The 17,957-nt window shown below is 56.7% G+C and overlaps 1 protein-coding gene across 18 annotated transcripts in view; it reads left to right on the top strand.

Moving 5' to 3' along the window:
- The window catches only part of LAT2 (linker for activation of T cells family member 2), a 29,390-nt gene extending 15,355 nt beyond the window's left edge, over positions 1–14,035 (top strand). For 6 of the 18 annotated variants that reach the window (XM_063814515.1, XM_003318581.6, XM_003318583.6 and 3 more), the window contains 12 exons: positions 375–497; positions 1,262–1,301; positions 3,951–3,994; positions 4,167–4,215; positions 4,424–4,461; positions 4,789–4,824; positions 4,910–4,940; positions 5,810–5,865; positions 7,913–7,972; positions 8,207–8,386; positions 8,828–8,949; positions 13,148–14,035. In XM_063814515.1, coding sequence (XP_063670585.1) covers positions 404–497; positions 1,262–1,301; positions 3,951–3,994; positions 4,167–4,215; positions 4,424–4,461; positions 4,789–4,824; positions 4,910–4,940; positions 5,810–5,865; positions 7,913–7,972; positions 8,207–8,386; positions 8,828–8,931 — 732 coding nt within the window. In that variant the 5' untranslated portion in view covers positions 375–403 and the 3' untranslated portion in view covers positions 8,932–8,949; positions 13,148–14,035. Of the gene's footprint in view, positions 1–374; positions 498–1,261; positions 1,302–3,950; positions 3,995–4,166; positions 4,216–4,423; positions 4,462–4,788; positions 4,825–4,909; positions 4,941–5,809; positions 5,866–7,912; positions 8,100–8,206; positions 8,387–8,827; positions 8,950–10,820; positions 10,911–11,292; positions 11,391–13,041 lie in introns of those variants that run through there. The other 12 variants (XR_010158527.1, XR_010158529.1, XR_010158531.1 and 9 more) reach the window with 5 other exon arrangements.
- Positions 14,036–17,957: the final 3,922 nt, after the last annotated feature.

Here is a 17,957-nt window from a genome sequence, read left to right as displayed (position 1 = left end):
CTTAGCAGACGTGAGCTCTCTGGCCTCAGTTTCTCGATTTGTGAAATGCAGTGAACCTCGTCCTCAAAGGGCAGTTGTCTAGATTAAGCGAGGCTGTGTATAGGGCTGTGTGCGTGCACATGGGGCTGTCTTGTGGGCCCCCAGAACCTTCCAGCACTTATCAAGGGTGAAGATGGCCCACAGGGCAGAGGTGTTGGTTTGGGGTCACATGGGGTGAACAGGACTGGTTCTGTCCTTGCCCAGTGCAGGAGCGGGGAGGGGAGGTGGTGTTTCCGCAGCCTGGGCTCAGGTATGGGGCTGTCCGAGCACAGTGGGGGTGTGGGGTAGGATTCCTGAAAAAGGGGCCCCTTGCTCACGGGCACCTCCCATTTCAGCATCACAAGAGGCAACACCAGGAGCCAACATGAGCTCGGGGACTGAACTGCTGTGGCCCGGAGCAGCGCTGCTGGTGCTGTTGGGGCTGGCGGCCAGTCTGTGTGTGCGCTGCTCACGCCCAGGTAAGCGGGGGTCTCGGGGACGTGATGGGGAGAAGGTGTGGACAGTGCATCTCAGAGGCCCTCTCAGGCCCAGACGTGGCTGTGGTCAGAAGAGGCGGTCAGATGAACCTCGTGATGTGACCCCTGAACCCCTAAACTGCCCCCTGAAGACAATGGTCAGGTGCACCCGAGGGCTTTGGCTTTGCTGGGTCAACTGTGGTATCTCGGGCCAGAGAGATTGCCCCAGACGAGGGAGGGGAGGCGAGGTTGCCTGTGGCATCCACTTTTCTAGCCTCTCCTCTTCTAAAAAAGGGTGAGCAAATACCATTTTTTTTTTTTTTTTTTTTTTTTGACAGAGTCTCGCTCTGGTCTCCCAGGCCGGAGGGCAGTGATGCAATCTTGGCTCACTGTAACCTCCAACTCTCGGGTTGAAGCGATTCTCCTGCCTCAACCCCCTGAATAGCTGGGACTACAGGTGCCTGCCACCATGCCTGGCTAATTTTTGTGTTTTTAGTAGAGACGGGGTTTCCCCATGTTGGCCAGGCTGGTCACGAACTGCTGACCTCATGTGATCCTCCCGCCTCGGCCCAAAGTGCTGGAATTACAGGAGGGAGCCACCACACCTGGTCCCAAATACTCTTTAATATCAGGTGGCCAGTGATGATTGACAGTTTGGCCCCCAAGTCCTGTCTGAGTCCTGCTGGAGACAAGACATGGCAGGGGGTGTCTGACCTCAGGTCGCAGCTGCTCCCAGACCCTTTGCTAATCCTGGCCTTTTCTTGCAGGTGCAAAGAGGTCAGAGAAAATCTACCAGCAGAGAAGTCTGTGAGTTGCCTCGATGTCCCTAGCCTGGTGTATTCATGTGCCCTGGGCATGGACGTCCCCAAGGGAATTCCTGGCACCCCATCCTTCACCCCTTCACTCACACCTCCTCCGTGCCAAGTTCTAGTGGGTCCCTAGCCATCAGAGAAGGGAGAGAAAGTGTCCAGGGGCTGTCCAGGCCCTGCTGTAGCTTGGGTTAGGGAGGGCTTTGGGAGGCGGGGACGCCTGGGCTGTGGGGCTAGCCACTCTTCAGCTTGCCTGTGAACCCCTCCAGAAGTCCAGGCATCTGGCCAGGCACGATGGTTCACACCTGTAATCCCAGCACTTTGGGAGGCCAAGGCAGGTGGATCACCTGAGGTCAGGAGTTTGAGACCAGCCTGGCCGACATGGTGAAAACCTCATTTCTACTAAAATACAAAAATGAGCTGGGCATGGTGGTGGGTCCCTGTACTCCCAGCTACTCTGGAGGCTGAGGCAGATGAATCACTTGAACCCAGGAGGTGGAGGTTGCAGAGAGCCGAGATTGTGCCACTGCACTCCAGCCTGGGCAAAAAAGCAAGATTCCGTCTCAGAAAAGAAAAAAAGAAAAGAAAAAAAAAAATAGAGGTCCACCAGGCACCTGTGTCCTCAGTCTCCCTTTGACCCCAATCCCCAAGGGCTAGTCCGCTCTCCCCTTGCAATGCAAGAGACAGAGAACCCGGCACAGGGTGAAATGTGAACGTTGTCGGAGACTCCCCTGGAAAAAACTGCCGGAGCTCAGGGGAGGATGTGGGCAAGTCCCTCGGGGGACCAGGGAAGGACTGTGAGAAAGACCCAGGGAAGGGCAGTGGGTTCGACACTGCAGACTGGGGCTGAAACCCAGAACAACCCAGGCACATGGGCAGTTGCCACAGGTGTCCTTTGATTAAGAGAATGGCTGTGGGCCCAGGAAACCTTGGAGGTCCACGTGCACCCCCGAGCAGTCACTCATGACCCACACACGCACACCCGCACACACATCCTTCCTCATTTCCTTTTGCAACTGAAAAACCACAGTGAGATTTGAAAATAGAATCTTCCCATCCTTGCTCATCGTGGGCCAGGGTTAGACCTTTCTGGGTCTTTCTGGCCACGTGGCTTTCTGGCCGCCTGCAACCTCCCCCGATGCCCCCCATGCCCTTGACTCCTCGGACACTTCCCCTCTCCCCTCAGGCCCTGCCCACCCCCAGCCCCCTGATTGATCTTAGAGCCATAGATGGTCAGGGCCAGACTCAGCGTCCCCATGTGGGAGGTGGAGGGGAGCTGTTTGGTCTTCTCCCTGGAATGCCTGTGCCTGCCTCTCCATCTGTCACCTCGGTTGGGCTCAGTCCCACCAGCCTGCATGAAGCGACTGCTGTGAGCACAGGCTCTGTTCCTCTGTTGCTTCTCCCAGGAAGCCACGTCTGACTGACTCTCTCCTGTGGATTTAGAGTATCTCTCCTAAATCAGGTCACCCTGAGCCCCAGTCTTCAAGGAGCTTGGAAGGCTGGGCCAGGTTCCCATTCTGGTTCAGAGGAGGAGCCCCCAAACCTGCTTTAATAATGAGCTAATCCACTCCATTATCTGTAATGGCAGCTTCCATTTTCAAGAGCACCTCATGGTCCAAGATGGCAGCTGGGGTGCCGGCCCTCATTTCTGCATTCCCAGCAGCAGGAAGAAAGAATGAACAAGGATACAAAGGGTGTCTCCCAGTTGCCAGTGCCCCCGTTTAAAAAGATTTATTGGAAATATCAACAACCTTGGCTTGAATCTCATAGACCAGAGCTTAATCCATGGCCACACTTTGGTGCAAGGAAGGCTAGGAATAATCTATTATTTATTTCTTTATTTATTTAGAGATGGAGCCACATTTACTTTTGTTCAGGCTGGAGTGCAGTAGAATGATCTTGGCTCACTGCAACCTCTGCCTCCTGGCTTCAAGCGATTCTCCTGTCTCAGCCTCCCGAGTAGCTGGGATTACAGGCACCTGCCACCATGCCCAGCTAATTTTTGTATTTTTAGTAGAGACGGGGTTTTCTCCATGTTGGTCAGGCTGGTCTTGAACTCCCAACCTCAGGTGATTCGCCTGCCTTGGCCTCCCAAAGCCCTGGGATTACAGGTGTGAGCCACCATGCCGGGCCTAGAGTGTGTGCTTTTTTAAGGAATTGCAAACACTCCCTGGGACCAGCAGGTGGGAGGCAGCCTCATTGTCACTCCTGGCTGAAATAATTTACCCCAAGTCATTGCTGGGTCCCTGAGCACCTGCCTTCATTCACCCTCATGCCCCAGAATCTCAGGGCTACCTCCACAGCCCTGTCCACAGACCCCTCCTGACCCGTCTCCAGGGGCCTGGGACCCCCCGGCAGGATGTGGCCCTGTTGAGGCCATGTCAGGGATGGGTCTGGCTGAGAGCCGGGCTCCAGCCCAGGGCCCTGTGTGAGGGGTGGGCACCCAGTGCACGGAGGGGCCAGAGAATGGGGATAGCATGGGGAGCCGTGAGAATGAGGCCTGAAAGGGCAGCAGTTCCTCCCCACTGTCGCCCCAGTCCGTCCCTCTGCTTTCCCTCCTCATCCCTGCCTGTCCCTCCCTCCTGTCCCTGTGTTCTTGGGCTGTGGGAGTCCAGGCCCAGGCTCAGCACAGCCCATGCATTTCCAGGCGTGAGGACCAAGAGAGCTTTACGGGGTCCCGGACCTACTCCTGTGAGTCTCCAAGTGTCCCCGGGTTGGGCTCTGGGTTGGGGGTGTCCCTATCAAGTTATCTCGGTCCCCATTGCCCTGAGACCGTGGCCAGGCCTGATGTGGGGGGATGATGGGGTGAGGGGGCTGGGCTAGCTGGGGGCCCAGCCAACACCCCACTTCTTGCCCTTTGTAGTGGTCGGGCAGGCATGGCCAGGACCCCTGGCGGACATGGCACCCACAAGGTAGGTCACAGTCCCCCAGGAAGTGACAAGAAGGAAAGTCCTGGAGGTCCTCACCTGGTGAGCCCAGGTCAAGACCTCCCTCCCTCCCCGAGTCCCAGAGCTCCAGGGCTCAGCTATGAAGGCCCCACAAGGGGTATGGGGGGATGTGTCCTGGGGGGCCTCTCCCCTACAGCCCCTCCTTTAACTCCCTCCTTCCCCCTCCCTGCAGGAAGGACAAGCTGTTGCAATTCTACCCCAGCCTGGAGGGTGAGTGGCACAGGGCAGGGACAGGGACAGGCCTAGCCAAGCTGGGACTAATAGGCGAAAACCCCGTGGGACAGGCGTCGTGCAGTGGGGGCTGTGGGGCCAGGCGAGGCCTCCCCAGGAGAGACACACAGGCTGGGGCAGGGCAGGCTCCTGGAATCGGCCTGGCAGGGGGAGGGTGCACACTCGCACATGCCCCACTGAGGGGACAGGGAGCACTGCAAAGGCTCAGACACGGGAAATAGCTGGCCCTGCCCTGGGCTGCAGCACCCGAGCTGGGTGCAAAGCACGGGCCAGGGGAGAGAGCAATTAGCTGGGTCTTTCTTCCAGATCCAGCATCTTCCAGGTACCAGAACTTCAGCAAAGGTAGGTGGGCTCCTGGAGAAAGGGGGAGGCCATGGTGGGGGCCACAGCCCAGGGGCTCAGGCCCAATTCTCGCCTCCTCCCGCAGGAAGCAGACACGGGTCGGAGGAAGCCTACCTGTGAGTGACCTTGATCCTGTCCCCCCTGCCCCACCTCTCCCCCTGCCCCACCTCTCCCCCTGCCCCACCTGCCTGCCACAGCCCTGGGCTTCCTGGTCCAGGAACCACCTCTTGCACTAGAACGAGGCATCCAGGTTCCCCTCCTTCTCCTGGCAGGCAGGCATTGGGCGACACTGTTGTCTCTTAGGTAACCCTGGGTTTGGGGGACTGGACTTTGCCCTGCTCTGGGACACAGAGTGTCAGGGGCGGGGGATAGAGACTCATTCAGCATCACCCAGTCAAAGACAAGCTACAGGACACCCAGAATCCCTCGGGGGTGTTGCATCATCTCACAGATGGGCAAATGATGGGGAATGGCCTAAGGTCACATAGCAAGGTGGCTCACCAGGTGCGGTGGCTCATGCCTGTAATCCCGGGACTTTGGGAGGCCAAGGCAGGCAGATCACCTGAGGCCAGGAGTTCGAGACCAGCCTGGTCAACATGGTGAAACCTCATCTCTACTAAAGATAAAAAATTAGCCAGGCATGGTGGTGCATGCCTGTAATCCCAGCTACTCGGGAGGCTGATACAGGAGAATCGCTTGAACCTGGGAGGCTGAGGTTGCAGTGAGCCGAGATCGTGCCACTGCACTCCAGCCTGGGTGACAGAGACTCTGTCTCAAAAAAAAAAAAAGTGGCTCCAGCCCCCGGTGGCTCAGGGGTCCCAGGAAGTCGGGGTGGGGGAATCAGAGAGGAGATCCTGGCAGACCCCCATGGCCCCCAAGAGGAGCAATGGTGGGAGCAGCCCTGGCCTCACCGCCCCCTTATGGAGCCCCCAACCCGATCTCCAGCCTGCCCTGAAACCTGTGTTGTGTATGTTTTCTTGGCCAGAGACCCCATTGCCATGGAGTATTACAACTGGGGGCGGTTCTCGAAGCCCCCGGAAGGTGAGGCGAAGGACAAAGCCGGTGGCGGGGGAGGAAGTGGTGTGGGAGCTCAGGGCAGAAGCCATACCTCCAGGCAGGAGAGGAGGCTGGGCCTGGGTTCGGGTAAATCGGCAGAGCCAGTTGGGTGGACAGGAGGCTGGTGCTGCAGGCGGGGGCCAAGGAGGGATAGGGGGCGGGCGGGTCAGCGTGGGAGAGCTGTGGGCACAGGGCGTGGGAGAGAGGAGTGGGCCACAGGGCAGGGAACTAGAGGGCTGGCTTGGGGAGGTGGGGGGAGGCCAGGTCCTTGTCAACGAGGACTGAGCATCTTCTCCTGACCCCAGAAGGTACCTGGGATGGTGATCCCTGCAGGCTCTGAGGCCACCAGAAACCTGGTCCCGGAATGCCTTTGCTTTATAGGAAGGGCAACTGAGAGGCTGGGTGTGGTGGCTCACCCCTGTAATCCCAGCACTTTGGGAGGCTAAGGTGGGTGGATCACCTGAGGTCAGGAGTTCAAGACCAGTGTGGCCAACATGGTGAAACCCCATCTCTACAAAAATACAAAAAAAAAAAAAAAAAAAAAAAAAAAATTATCCAGGCATGGTGGCACATGCCTGTAATCCCAGCTACTTGGGAGGCTGAGACAGGAGAATTGCTTGAACCCGGGAGGCGGAGGCTGCAGTGAGCCAAGATCGCACCATTGCACTCCAGCCTGGGCAACAGAGTGAGACTCCATCTCAAAAAAAAAAAAAAAAAATCCCCCCAAAAAAGGGCAACTGAGGACTCAGGGTGGGCAGTGCCTGCTGAGAGGTGCATGGGCCTGGGGTTTGAATCCAGCTCCATGACCTGGCTCCTGCCTGGACCATACTGGGTAGGACCATGGTGTTGGGGGGTCCTCTTCTGCCCCCCACCACTGCCACGTCCATTTTTTTTTTTTGAGACACAGCCTTGCTCTATCACCCAGGTTGAGTGCAATGGCACGATCTTGGTTCACTGCAACCTCCGCCTCCCGGGTTCAAGTGATTTTCCTGCCTCAGCCTCCCGAGTAGCTGAGATTACAGGTGCCTGCCACCACGCCTGGCTAATTTTTTGTATTTTTAGTAGAGACAGGGTTTCACCATATTGGCCAGGCTGGTCTTGAACTCCTGACCTCAGGTGATCCGCCCGCCTTGGCCTCCCAAAGTGCTGGGATTACAGGCGTGAGCCACCCCGCCAGGCTGGCAGTGCTCATTTCTTAGGACCCCCAACATCACTGATGGATTTTGGGTGGGGCATCAGTCAGAGCCCAGCTTCCCCATTACAGGGCCAAGATGGGGTGCCAGGCGCTGAGGTGCCATACTCAGCCTGGGTCCCCGAGCAAAGCATCCTCAGCCTGCCCTGCCCTATCTGGAAGAGTCCAGCCCCTTCCTGGCAGTGGCTCTAGGGAGAGCTCCTGATTATAGAGATGAGCCCCTGAGGCTGCCCCTGCCTCCCTCCCTCCCTCCAGCCACCCGTCATGGGCCTGAATTGCAGCCCCCGCAGAGTACCCCCTCCAGAGTGCATGTGGAGGGGATCTCAGAAGACAGAGGAGGCTGGACACAGTGACTCACGCCTGTAATCCCAACATTTTGGGAAGATCGCCTAAGCTTAGGGGTTCAAGACCAGCCTGGGCAACACAGCGAGATCCTCTCTACAAACAATTTTAAAAGTTAGCTGGGCGTGGTGGTGCATGCCTGTAGTTCCAGCTACTCAGGAGGCTGCGGGGTAGGAGGATCGTTTGAGCTGGGAGTTGGAGGCTACAGTGAGCTGACTTTGCCAGTGCTCTCCAGCCTGGGTGACAGAGCGAGACCGTCTCAACAAGAAACAAAGAAGACAGAGGAGCTCAGGGCTCAGGGAAGAGCATGCAGGGGCGCCAGGCCAGCACCCATTAGGAAGCTCATCCAGAAGAAGGCTTGAGGTCCCGGGGGACCCAGAGGGCTAGGGCTTGGCGGAAGAGGTCCCCTGCAAAGGGAAGGCAGGACAGAGCGGGAGGATGAGCCAGGCCTTGCAGGGTCTGCCCACACCCCCGTGCCCGCTCCTCTCTCTCCTGCAGATGATGATGCCAATTCCTACGAGAATGTGCTCATTTGCAAGCAGAAAACCACAGAGACAGGTGAGGCTGCCCAGCCAGAGGCAGGCTGGGGCTGGGAGCAGCAGGCCTCCTTGGCCAGGTGCCCCTGCACTCCCCACTGCTCAAAGGCCGCCCCCACTTTGAAGCCTGAAGGCTCTCGGATCCCCAGGTACCTTTTGGTAGAGCCTTGCCCCTACTATCCTCGGAGGCAGCTCTATTGGCTCCTGGTGCCTCTGTGGGACTGAGCCAAGGGGGGTCTATTCTCCCTCTCTGCAGGTGCCCAGCAGGAGGGCATAGGTGGCCTCTGCAGAGGGGACCTCAGCCTGTCACTGGCCCTGAGGACTAGCCCCACTTCTGGTCTCTGTCCCTCTGCCTCCCCGGAAGAAGATGAGGAATCTGAGGATTATCAGAACTCAGCATCCATCCATCAGTGGCGCGAGTCCAGGAAGGTCATGGGTAGGTGGCTGGGAGAAGAGGCAGGGTGGTCCACTTAGGGCAGGCTTGAGGGGCTGGCCTGGAAGGGCAGGCTGAAAGTGGGCTTCGCTCCAGCCAGTCCAGCTAACCCCGCAGTGATGCCTGGGTGCAGGAGCAGCTGCAGAGACCTTGAACCACACAGGACGGCCCTTGGCAGCCGCCCAGCCTCCAGGGTGGGGTCAGGTCCTCCCAGGCAGGCCGCCCCATCCAGCTGTATGCATGGAGTAACGCATTCACCTGCTATCACAGCAGGACGATCTCCGGCAAATCCCAGAGACAGGACACACACACACCGCCAGGACCTGTCGGGCGTGACATTTCCCGCAGGCTGTTTTGTGGAGTCTGGGGGTCTGAGTCTGGGGGAGCAGTCATGGGCGTCTCCATGTGAACCACTCGATGACCTGTCTGCCCGCTGGTCCGCAGGGCAACTCCAGAGAGAAGCATCCCCTGGCCCGGTGGGAAGCCCAGACGAGGAGGACGGGGAACCGGATTACGTGAATGGGGAGGTGGCAGCCACAGAAGCCTAGGGCAGACCAAGAAGAAAGGTACAGCCCCTGCTCTCCAGCTGCCGTGGGCCAAGGATTGGAGGTCTTGCCAAGCTGCAGGACCCCCAATCCAAGGGAACAGCCGAGAGTGTGGGTGGAGGGGCCATGGTGGGGGCTGCAGGGTGCACCCATGGGTGCTCCAAGAGGGCAGCTTGGCGACTCTGTTCCTCTGTTCTGGCCAGGGGCGTCAGGCAGGGAATTCTGGTGACTTCAGGGGCAAAGAAGTGGGCACCGGGTGGGTCTCCCAACTCCACTGCATCCTCCTGGCTGCGACCTTGGACCAAGTGACAACCTCCCAGAACTTAGTTCCTCACTTGGTGCCCACCTCTCAGAAAAGACATCGCACACACGGCCGGGCACGGTGGCTCACGCCTGTAATCCCAGCACTTTGGGAGGCCGAGGCAGGCAGATCACCTGAGGTCACGAGTTCGAGACCAGCCTGGCCAACATGGTGAAACTTCATCTCTACTAAAAACACAAAAAATTAGCCAGGCATGGTGGTGGGTGCCTGTAGTCCCAGTTAGTTGGGAGGCTGAGGCAGGAGAATCATTTGAACCCTGAAGGCGGAGGTTGCAGTGAGTTAAGATCACATGCACTCCACCCTGGGCGACAGAGCGAGACTCCGTCTCAATAAATAAATAAAAAAACAGACATTGCACACAAAGCCTCAGCCCAGCAGGCACTCGGTCAATGCTGGAAACAGACAGGAGGCAGGGACATTGGGAAATATAACAGTGGTTGAGACGCACTGAGGAGCCACCGCAGGCCAGTGAGATGGTGTGATGCTAAGCGCTCACACGTGCACCATCTCTTAGCACCCAAAGCCACAGAGCAGTTAAGCCACCTGCCCAAGGTCACATCTTGAAGTAAGGGGAGGAGGAGATGGAAGCCCCAGTGGTCAGACATCAGACATCAAAGCCTAGGCTGGGTCTACTGCTTGGGAAGCACGATGGACCCCCAGAGGGCCTTGAAGGCTGCCCAAAGTCCCCATCTGGGAGACCCAGGCCGTCATCTCAGCGAGCAGGCTGGAGGGTGGAAACCACAGTGAACCTGGGCGGTCAAGAGTCAGCCCCAGAGGCAGGTGCAGGAGTTTGAGCCAAATGTGCAGAGCCCCACGTCATTCATTCAACCAGTATCCACTGGGCCCCTGCTATGGGCAAGTCCTGCTCTAGGTGCTGGGAACACCAACATAAAGAACAGGAAACCCCTGACCCCTTAGAACTTACATTCTGGTAGGAGAGAGAAAACAGATAGGGCTGGACACAGCGGTCATGCCTATAAATCCCAGCACTTCGGGAGGCTGAGGCGGGAGGATCCTTTGAGCCTCTGAGTTTGAGGCCAGCCTGGGCAACATAGCAAGACCTCTGTCTCTACAAAAACTTTTTTTTTTTTTTTTTTTTTGAGACAGAGTATCACTGTCACTCAGGCTGGAGTGCAGTGGCGACATCTCGGCTCACTGCAACCTCTGCCTCCTGGGTTCAAGCGATTCTCGTGCCTCAGCCTTCCAAGTAGCTGGGATTACAGGCACACGCCACCATGTCCAGCCTCTATAAAAACATTTAAAATTAGCCAGGCATGGTGGTGGATGCCCTAGAGTCCCACTGACTCGGGAGGCTGAGGTGGGAAGATCACTTGAGCCTGGGAGGTCAAGGTTGCAATGAGCCATGGTTGCTGCAGTGAGCTGTGGTCGTGCCACTGCACTCAAGCCTGGGCAACAGAGCAAGACCCCGTCTAAAAAAAAAAAATTTTTAAATTAGCTGGGCATAGTGGTGTGTACCTGTAGTCCCAGCTACTTGGGAGGCTGAGGCAGGAGGATCGCTTGAGCCCAGGAGTTCAAGGCTACAGTGAGCTATGATTGTACCACTGTACAGCCAGGATGACAGAGTGAGACCCTGTCAAAACAACAACAACAACAACAACAACAAGAAAACAGATAAGAAGACACGGCATGTTCACTGGTGGTAAGTCTGGCAGAGAGAAACAAAACAGGGAAGCGGGGCAGGAAGTAGTGTGGGGTTGTGGGCAAGACGCAGTGTTGCAATTTAAGGAAGGAGGCTAGGGAAGCCTTTCAGAGCTCCCTTCCTCACCCCATCTGGGGGAAGGACATCCAGGCAGAGGGGACAACAGAGGCCCCAGGGTGGAGTGAGCCCCACAGGTCTGAGCAAAGCCAGGGGCCAGGGAGGAGCAGGTGAGGGGAAACTAGTGGAGGTCGAGGCCAGAGGTGGGGAGGCTGACCAGGCAGGGCCAGCACTTGGGGTTTTACTGCATGAGATGGGAGGGAGGGAGGGAGATAGAAAGGTTGTTTTTTCTTTTTTTTTTTTTTTTTTCGTTCCTGTTGCCCAGGCTGAAGTGCAATGGTGCAATCTTGGCTTACTGCAAACTCCACCTCCTGGGTTCAAGCGATGCTCCTGCCTCAGCCTCCCGAGTAGCTGCGATTACAGGTGTCTGCCACCACACCCGGCCAATTTGTATTTATTTTATTTTATTTTGTTTTTTGAGAGGGAGTCTCGCTCTGTCACCCAGGCTGGAGTGCAATGGCGTGATCTCGGCTCACTGCAACCTCTGCCTCCTGGGTTCAGGTTTCTCCTGCCTCAGCCTCCCGAGTAGCTGGGATTACAGGCACACGCCACAACACCTGGCTAATTTTTGTATTTTTAGTAGAGATGGGATTTCACCATGTTGGCCAGGCTGGTCTCAAACTCCTGACCTAAAGTGATCGGCCCACCTCAGCCTCCCCAAGTGCTGGGATTACAGGCATGAGCCACCATGCCTGGCTAATGGGAAGGTTTTGTACAAAGACTGGCTGGATGTTTCTAATTCAATTTCTCTGGCTGTTGGGCAGACAAATGGGTACTGGGAGAGTGGGTACAGGAAGCCCAGGAAGGACCCAGGCACTGGTGCCATCTGGGCAAGGGGTGGCAGCAGTGGAGACAGGGGTAGGCAACATGGTGAAACGCTGTCTCTACATAATATACAAAAATTTGCCAGGTGTAGTGGCGCACACGTGTAGTCCCAGCTACTCGGAGGTTGAGGCAGGAGGATAGCTTGAGTCTAGGAGGTTGAGCTGCTGTGTGAGCTGTGAATGCACCACTGCACTCCAGCCTGGGCCACAGAGCAAGACGCTGTCTCAAAACAAAAACAAAAAGAAGAGGCCAGGCGCAGTGGCTCACGCCTGTAATCCCAGCACTTTGGGAGGCTGAGGCAGGCTGATCACCTGAGGTCAGGAGTTCGAGACCATCCTGGGCAACATGGGGAAACCCCATCTCTACTAAAAATATAAAAATTAGCCAGGCGTGGTGGCGTGTGCCTGTAATCCCAGCTACTCGGGAGGCTGAGGCACGAGAATCACTTGAACCTGGAAGGAGGAGGTTGCAGTGAGCTAAGATCGCACCATTGCACTCCAGCCTGGGCAACTACGTCTTAAAAAAAAAAAAAAAAAAAAAAAAAAAAAAAAAAAGCCGGGCACGGTGGCTCACGCTTGTAATCCCAGCACTTTGGGAGGCCGAGGCGGGCGGATCACAAGGTCAGGAGATCGAGACCATCCTGGCTAACACAGTGAAACCCCGTCTCTACTAAAAATACAAAAAATTAGCCGAGCATGGTGGCAGGCGCCTGTAGTCCCAGCTACTTGGGAGGCTGAGGCAAGAGAATGGCGTGAACCCGGGAGGCAGAGCTTGCAGTGAGCCGAGATCACGCCACTGCACTCCAGCCTGGGAGACAGAGCAAGACTCTGTCTCAAAAACACAAACAAACAAAAAGGGCCAGGCGTGGTGGCTCACACCTGTAATCCCAGCACTTTCGGAGGCCGAGGTGGGCAGATCACGAGGTCAGGAGATCGAGACCATCCTGGCTAACACGGTGAAACCCTGTCTCTACTAAAAAAAAAAAAAAAAAAAAAAAAAAAAAAATCAGCTGGGCGTGGTGGCGTAGTCCCAGCTACTTGGGAGGCTGAGGCAGGAGAATGGCGTGAACCTGAGAGGCGGAGCTTGCAGTGAGCCGAGATCGCGCCACCGCACTCCAGCCTGGGTGACAGAGTGAGACTCCATCTCAAAAAAAAAAACCCAGTTATTGATGTGCGGCTTCTGTTCTCAGCCAGGAGGCAGGCTCGATGGTGTCCCCAAACCAGTGGTTATGGTTCTCGGGAACAAAATACTGATCAAGGCAAACCTCCTTCTACAAACTTTCCTCTTCATTTAAGGAGCCAAGGCAAAGAGGGACCACTGTGCTCATGGACCCATCGCTGCCTTCCAAGGACCATTTCCCAGAGCTACTCAACTTTTAAGCCCCTGCCATGGTTGCTCCTGGAAGGAGAACCAGCCACCCTGAGGACCACCTGGCCATGCGTGCACAGCCTGGGAAAAGACAGTTACTCACAGGAGCTGCAGGCCCGTCACCAAGCCCTCTCCCGACCCAGGCTTTGTGGGGCAGGCACCTGGTACCAAGGGTAACCCGGCTCCTGGTATGGACGGATGCGCAGGATTTAGGATAAGCTGTCACCCAGTCCCCATAACAAAACCACTGTCCAACACTGGTATCTGTGTTCTTTTGTGCTATGAATTTGGATTCCTAATTGCTATTGTTGGTTGCTGGGGTTTTAAATGATTGATAAGCTTGTACAGTTAACTTATAGAGGGGGAGCCATATTTAACATTCTGGATTTCAGAGTAGAGATTTCTGTGTTGTCTCCTAGAAAGCATTACATGTAGTTTATTTCAGCATCCTTGTTGGGTGGGGCCCTGGCTCTCTTCCCCTTTGGTGGGACCTCCCCTTTCTTTGGGCTTCAGTTCACTCAGGAAGAAATGAGGCTGTCGCCATCTTTATGTGCTTCCAGTGGAAATGTCACTTGCTACAGACAATAGTGCATGAGAGTCTAGAGAAGTAGTGACCAGAACAGGGCAGAGTAGGTCCCCTCCATGGCCCTGAATCCTCCTCTGCTCCAGGGCTGGCCTCTGCAGAGCTGATTAGACAGTGTTGTGACTGTCTCATGGGAAGAGCTGGGGCCCAGAGGGACCTTGAGTCAGAAATGCTGCCAGAAAAAGTATCTCCTCCAACCAAAACATCTCAATAAAACCATTTTAGTTGAAAAGCAGTGATTATCCTGTCTCCTTTCCCCTGCTTCAGGTAAAAAACCTTTTATAAAAATACAAAAATTAGCCGGGCCTGGTGGTGCATGCCTGTAGTCTCAACTACTTGGGAGGCTGAGGCAGGAGAATCACTTGAACCCAGAAGGTTGCAGTGAACTATGATTGCATCACTGCACTCCAGCCTGGGCAAGAGGGAGACCTTGTCTCAAAAAACATAACAAAACATGGCCAGGCGCAGTGGCTCACGCCTGTAATCCCAGCACTTTGGGAGGCTGAGGTGGGTGGATCACGAGGTCAGGAGATCGAGACCATCCTGACTAACACAGTGAAACCCGTCTCTAATAAAAATACAAAAAAATAGCCAGGCATGGTGGCGGGCACCTGTAGTCCCAGCTACTTGGGAGGCTGAGGCAGGAGAATGGCGTGAACCCGGGAGGCGAAGCTTGCAGTGAGCCGAGATCGCGCCACTGCACTCCAGCCTAGACGAAAGAGGGAGACCTTGTCTCAAAAAACATAACCAGCACTAGGAGCAAGACTGTGTGGTAGATAGAGCTCCCTCTCCCCTCTCCCCTCCCCCCTCCCCCCTCCCCCCTCCCCCCTCTCCCCTCTCCCCTCTTTCCACGGTCTCCCTCTGATGCCGAGCCGAAGCTGGACGGTACTGCTGCCATCTCACCCCACTGCAACCTCCCTGCCCGATTCTCCTGCCTCAGCCTGCCGAGTGCCTGTGATTGCAGGCGCGCGCCGCCACGCCTGACTGGTTTTCGTATTTTTTTGGTGGAGACGGGGTTTCGCTGTGTTGGCCGGGCTGGTCTCCAGCTCCTAACCGTGAGTGATCCGCCAGCCTCGGCCTCCCGAGGCGCCGGGATTGCAGACGGAGTCTCGTTCACTCAGTGCTCAATGGCGCCCAGGCTGGAGTGCAGTGGCGTGATCTCAGTTCGCTACAACCACCTCCCAGCCGCCTGCCTTGGCCTCCCTAAGCGCCGAGATTGCAGCCTCTGCCTGGCAGCCACCCCGTCTGGGAAGTGAGGAGCGTCTCCGCCTGACCGCCCATCGTCTGGGATGTGAGGAGCCCCTCTGCCTGGCTGCCCAGTCTGGAAAGTGAGGAGCGTCTCTGCCCGGCCGCCATCCCATCTAGGAAGTGAGGAGCGCCTCTTCCCGGCCGCCATCACATCTGGGAAGTGAGGAGCGTCTCTGCCCGGCCGCCCATCGTCTGAGATGTGGGGAGCACCTCTGCCCTGCCGCCCCGTCCGGGATGTGAGGAGCGTCTCTGCCCGGCCGCCCTGTCTGAGAAGTGAGGAGACCCTCTGCCTGGCAACTGCCCCATCTGAGAAGTGAGGAGCCCCTCCGCCCGACAGCCACCCCGTCTGAGAAGTGAGGAGCGTCCTCCCTCCTCGTCCGGGAGGGAGGTGGGGGGGTCAGCCCCCCGCCGGGCCAGCCGCCCCATTGGGGAAGTGAGGGGCACCTCTGCCCGGCTGCCCCTACTGGGAAGTGAGGAGCCCCTCTGCCCGGCCAGCCGCCCCGTCCGGGAGGGAGGTGGGGGGTCAGCCCCCCGCCCGGCCAGCCACCCCGTCCGGGAGGGAGGTGGGGGGGTCAGCCCCCCGCCCGGCCAGCCGCCCCGTCCGGGAGGGAGGTGGGGGGGTCAGCCCCCCGCCCGGCCAGCCGCCCCGTCCGGGAGGGAGGTGGGGGGGTCAGCCCCCCGCCCGGCCAGCCGCCCCGTCCGGGAGGGAGGTGGGGGGGTCAGCCCCCCGCCCGGCCAGCCGCCCTGTCCGGGAGGTGAGGGGTGCCTCTGCCCGGCCGCCCCTACCGGGAAGTGAGGAGCCCCTCTGCCCGGCCAGCCGCCCCGTCCGGGAGGGAGGTGGGGGGGTCAGCCCCCCGCCGGGCCAGCTGCCCCGTCGGGGAAGTGAGGGGCGCCTCTGCCCGGCCGCCCCTACTGGGAAGTGAGGAGCCCCTCTGCCCGGCCAGCCGCCCTGTCCGGGAGGGAGGTGGGGGGTCAGCCCCCCGCCCGGCCAGCCGCCCCGTCCGGGAGGGAGGTGGGGGGGGTCAGCCCCCCGCCCGGCCAACCGCCCCGTCCAGGAGGTGAGGGGCGCTTCTGCCCGGCCGCCCCTACTGGGAAGTGAGGAGCTCCTCTGCCCGGCCACCACCCCATCTGGGAGGTGTACTCAACAGCTCATTGAGAACGGGCCATGAAGACAATGGCGGTTTTGTGGAATAGAAAGGGGGGAAAGGTGGGGAAAAGATTGAGAAATCGGATGGTTGCCGTGTCTGTGTAGAAAGAGGTAGACATGGGAGACTTTTCATTTTGTTCTGTACTAAGAAAAATTCTTCTGCCTTGGGAACCTGTTGATCTGTGACCTTACCCCCAACCCTGTGCTCTTTGAAACATGTGCTGTATCCACTCAGGGTTGAATGGATTAAGGGCGGTACAAGATGTGCTTTGTTAAACAGATGCTTGAAGGCAGCATGTTCGTTAAGAGTCATCACCACTCCCTAATCTCAAGTACCCAGGGACACAAACACTGCGGAAGGCCGCAGGGTCCTCTGCCTAGGAAAACCAGAGAACTTTGTTCACTTGTTTATCTGCTGACCTTCCCTCCACTATTGTCCTGTGACCCTGCCAAATCCCCCTCTGCGAGAAACACCCAAGAATGATCAATAAAAAAGAAAAAAAAAAAAAAACATAACCAAACACAAAAAGCCTTAAGGGAATGGCGGCCACAGCTCTTGTTTAATAAAAAGGGACCCTGAGAGCATCAGGGCTGCGGATGGGATCTTAGTTCCCAAGTCCAGCCATCTTTCTGGGATGGCCCAGGGACTCTTCCCATGAGAAGAAATTAATGCAACAAGTTAGGAAATCAGAAGAAACATCTAGAACCCAACTGCCGCCCGCCTGTTACTTCACACCCTGAAGTCCTGACTGTACAACCTCAGGGACAAGTTTCTCTTCCTTTTTTTGTAAGAGTCTCGCTCTGTCGCCCAGGCTGGAGTGCAATGTCACCATCTTGCCTCACTACAATCTCCGCCTCCTGGGTTCAAGCAATTCTCCTGCCTCAGCCTCCTGAGTAGCTGGGATTACAAGCGTGCGCCACCATGCCCAGCTAATTTCGTATTTTAGTATTTCGTATTTTAGCCACCGTGCCCAAATGGGCCAGGCATGGTGGCTCACACCTGTAATGCCAGCACTTAGGAGGCTGAGGTGGGAGGATCACTTGAGGCCAGGAGTTCGAGACCAGTCCCAGCAATATAGTGAGACCTCATTTCTACAAAAAATTTAATAATTAGCTGGGTATCGTGGTACATGCCTGTAGTCCCAGCTACTCAGGAGGCTGAGGTAGGAGGATCACTTGAGCCCAAGAGGTTGAGGCTGCAGAGAGCCAAGATTGGCCCACTACACTCTAGCCTGGGCGACAGAGCGAGACCCAATCTCAAAAATCAAAACAAAACAAAAAGGGAAAAAAATAGTATCTTACCAAAAAAAAAAAAAAAGGCAATTCTACAAATTAGTACGAAATTCTTTGGGGAATTCTAAAGCAAGCGCAAAGAGTATGGTCTAGAACACAGGAAGAGCGTCACGGTGTTTTCCTGAGGGCTGGGCTGCATCTCTCCACTCTGCCGCCCTCTCTGAAAGGCTCGCCACCTGGCCGTTCTGAGAAATCAGTCTAAATAGGAAAGACAGCAAACCCTGCCCTCGCCCTGGGAAAGTGGCGCCTTCAGGCTTCTAGAAGAACCGAGATGAGCTTGTGGGTCTACTATCTAATCGCCTTTTCTACTTGTAGGCTGCCAAGGCCCGTAGAGACAGGAAGCTGGTTTTTCTCGAGGCTTCACATGGTCACCTTATTGCCAACAAACACTGCAAGGCTTTATTAGCTAAAATGTCAACCCACACACAGATCAGAGACCGCCCTCAGCTTCTCTGCACCTTTCCGC

Source organism: Pan troglodytes, chromosome 6, assembly GCF_028858775.2.
Source record: "Pan troglodytes isolate AG18354 chromosome 6, NHGRI_mPanTro3-v2.0_pri, whole genome shotgun sequence".
NCBI lineage: Eukaryota > Metazoa > Chordata > Mammalia > Primates > Hominidae > Pan > Pan troglodytes.
This window is presented reverse-complemented; position numbering and strand designations above follow the sequence as displayed.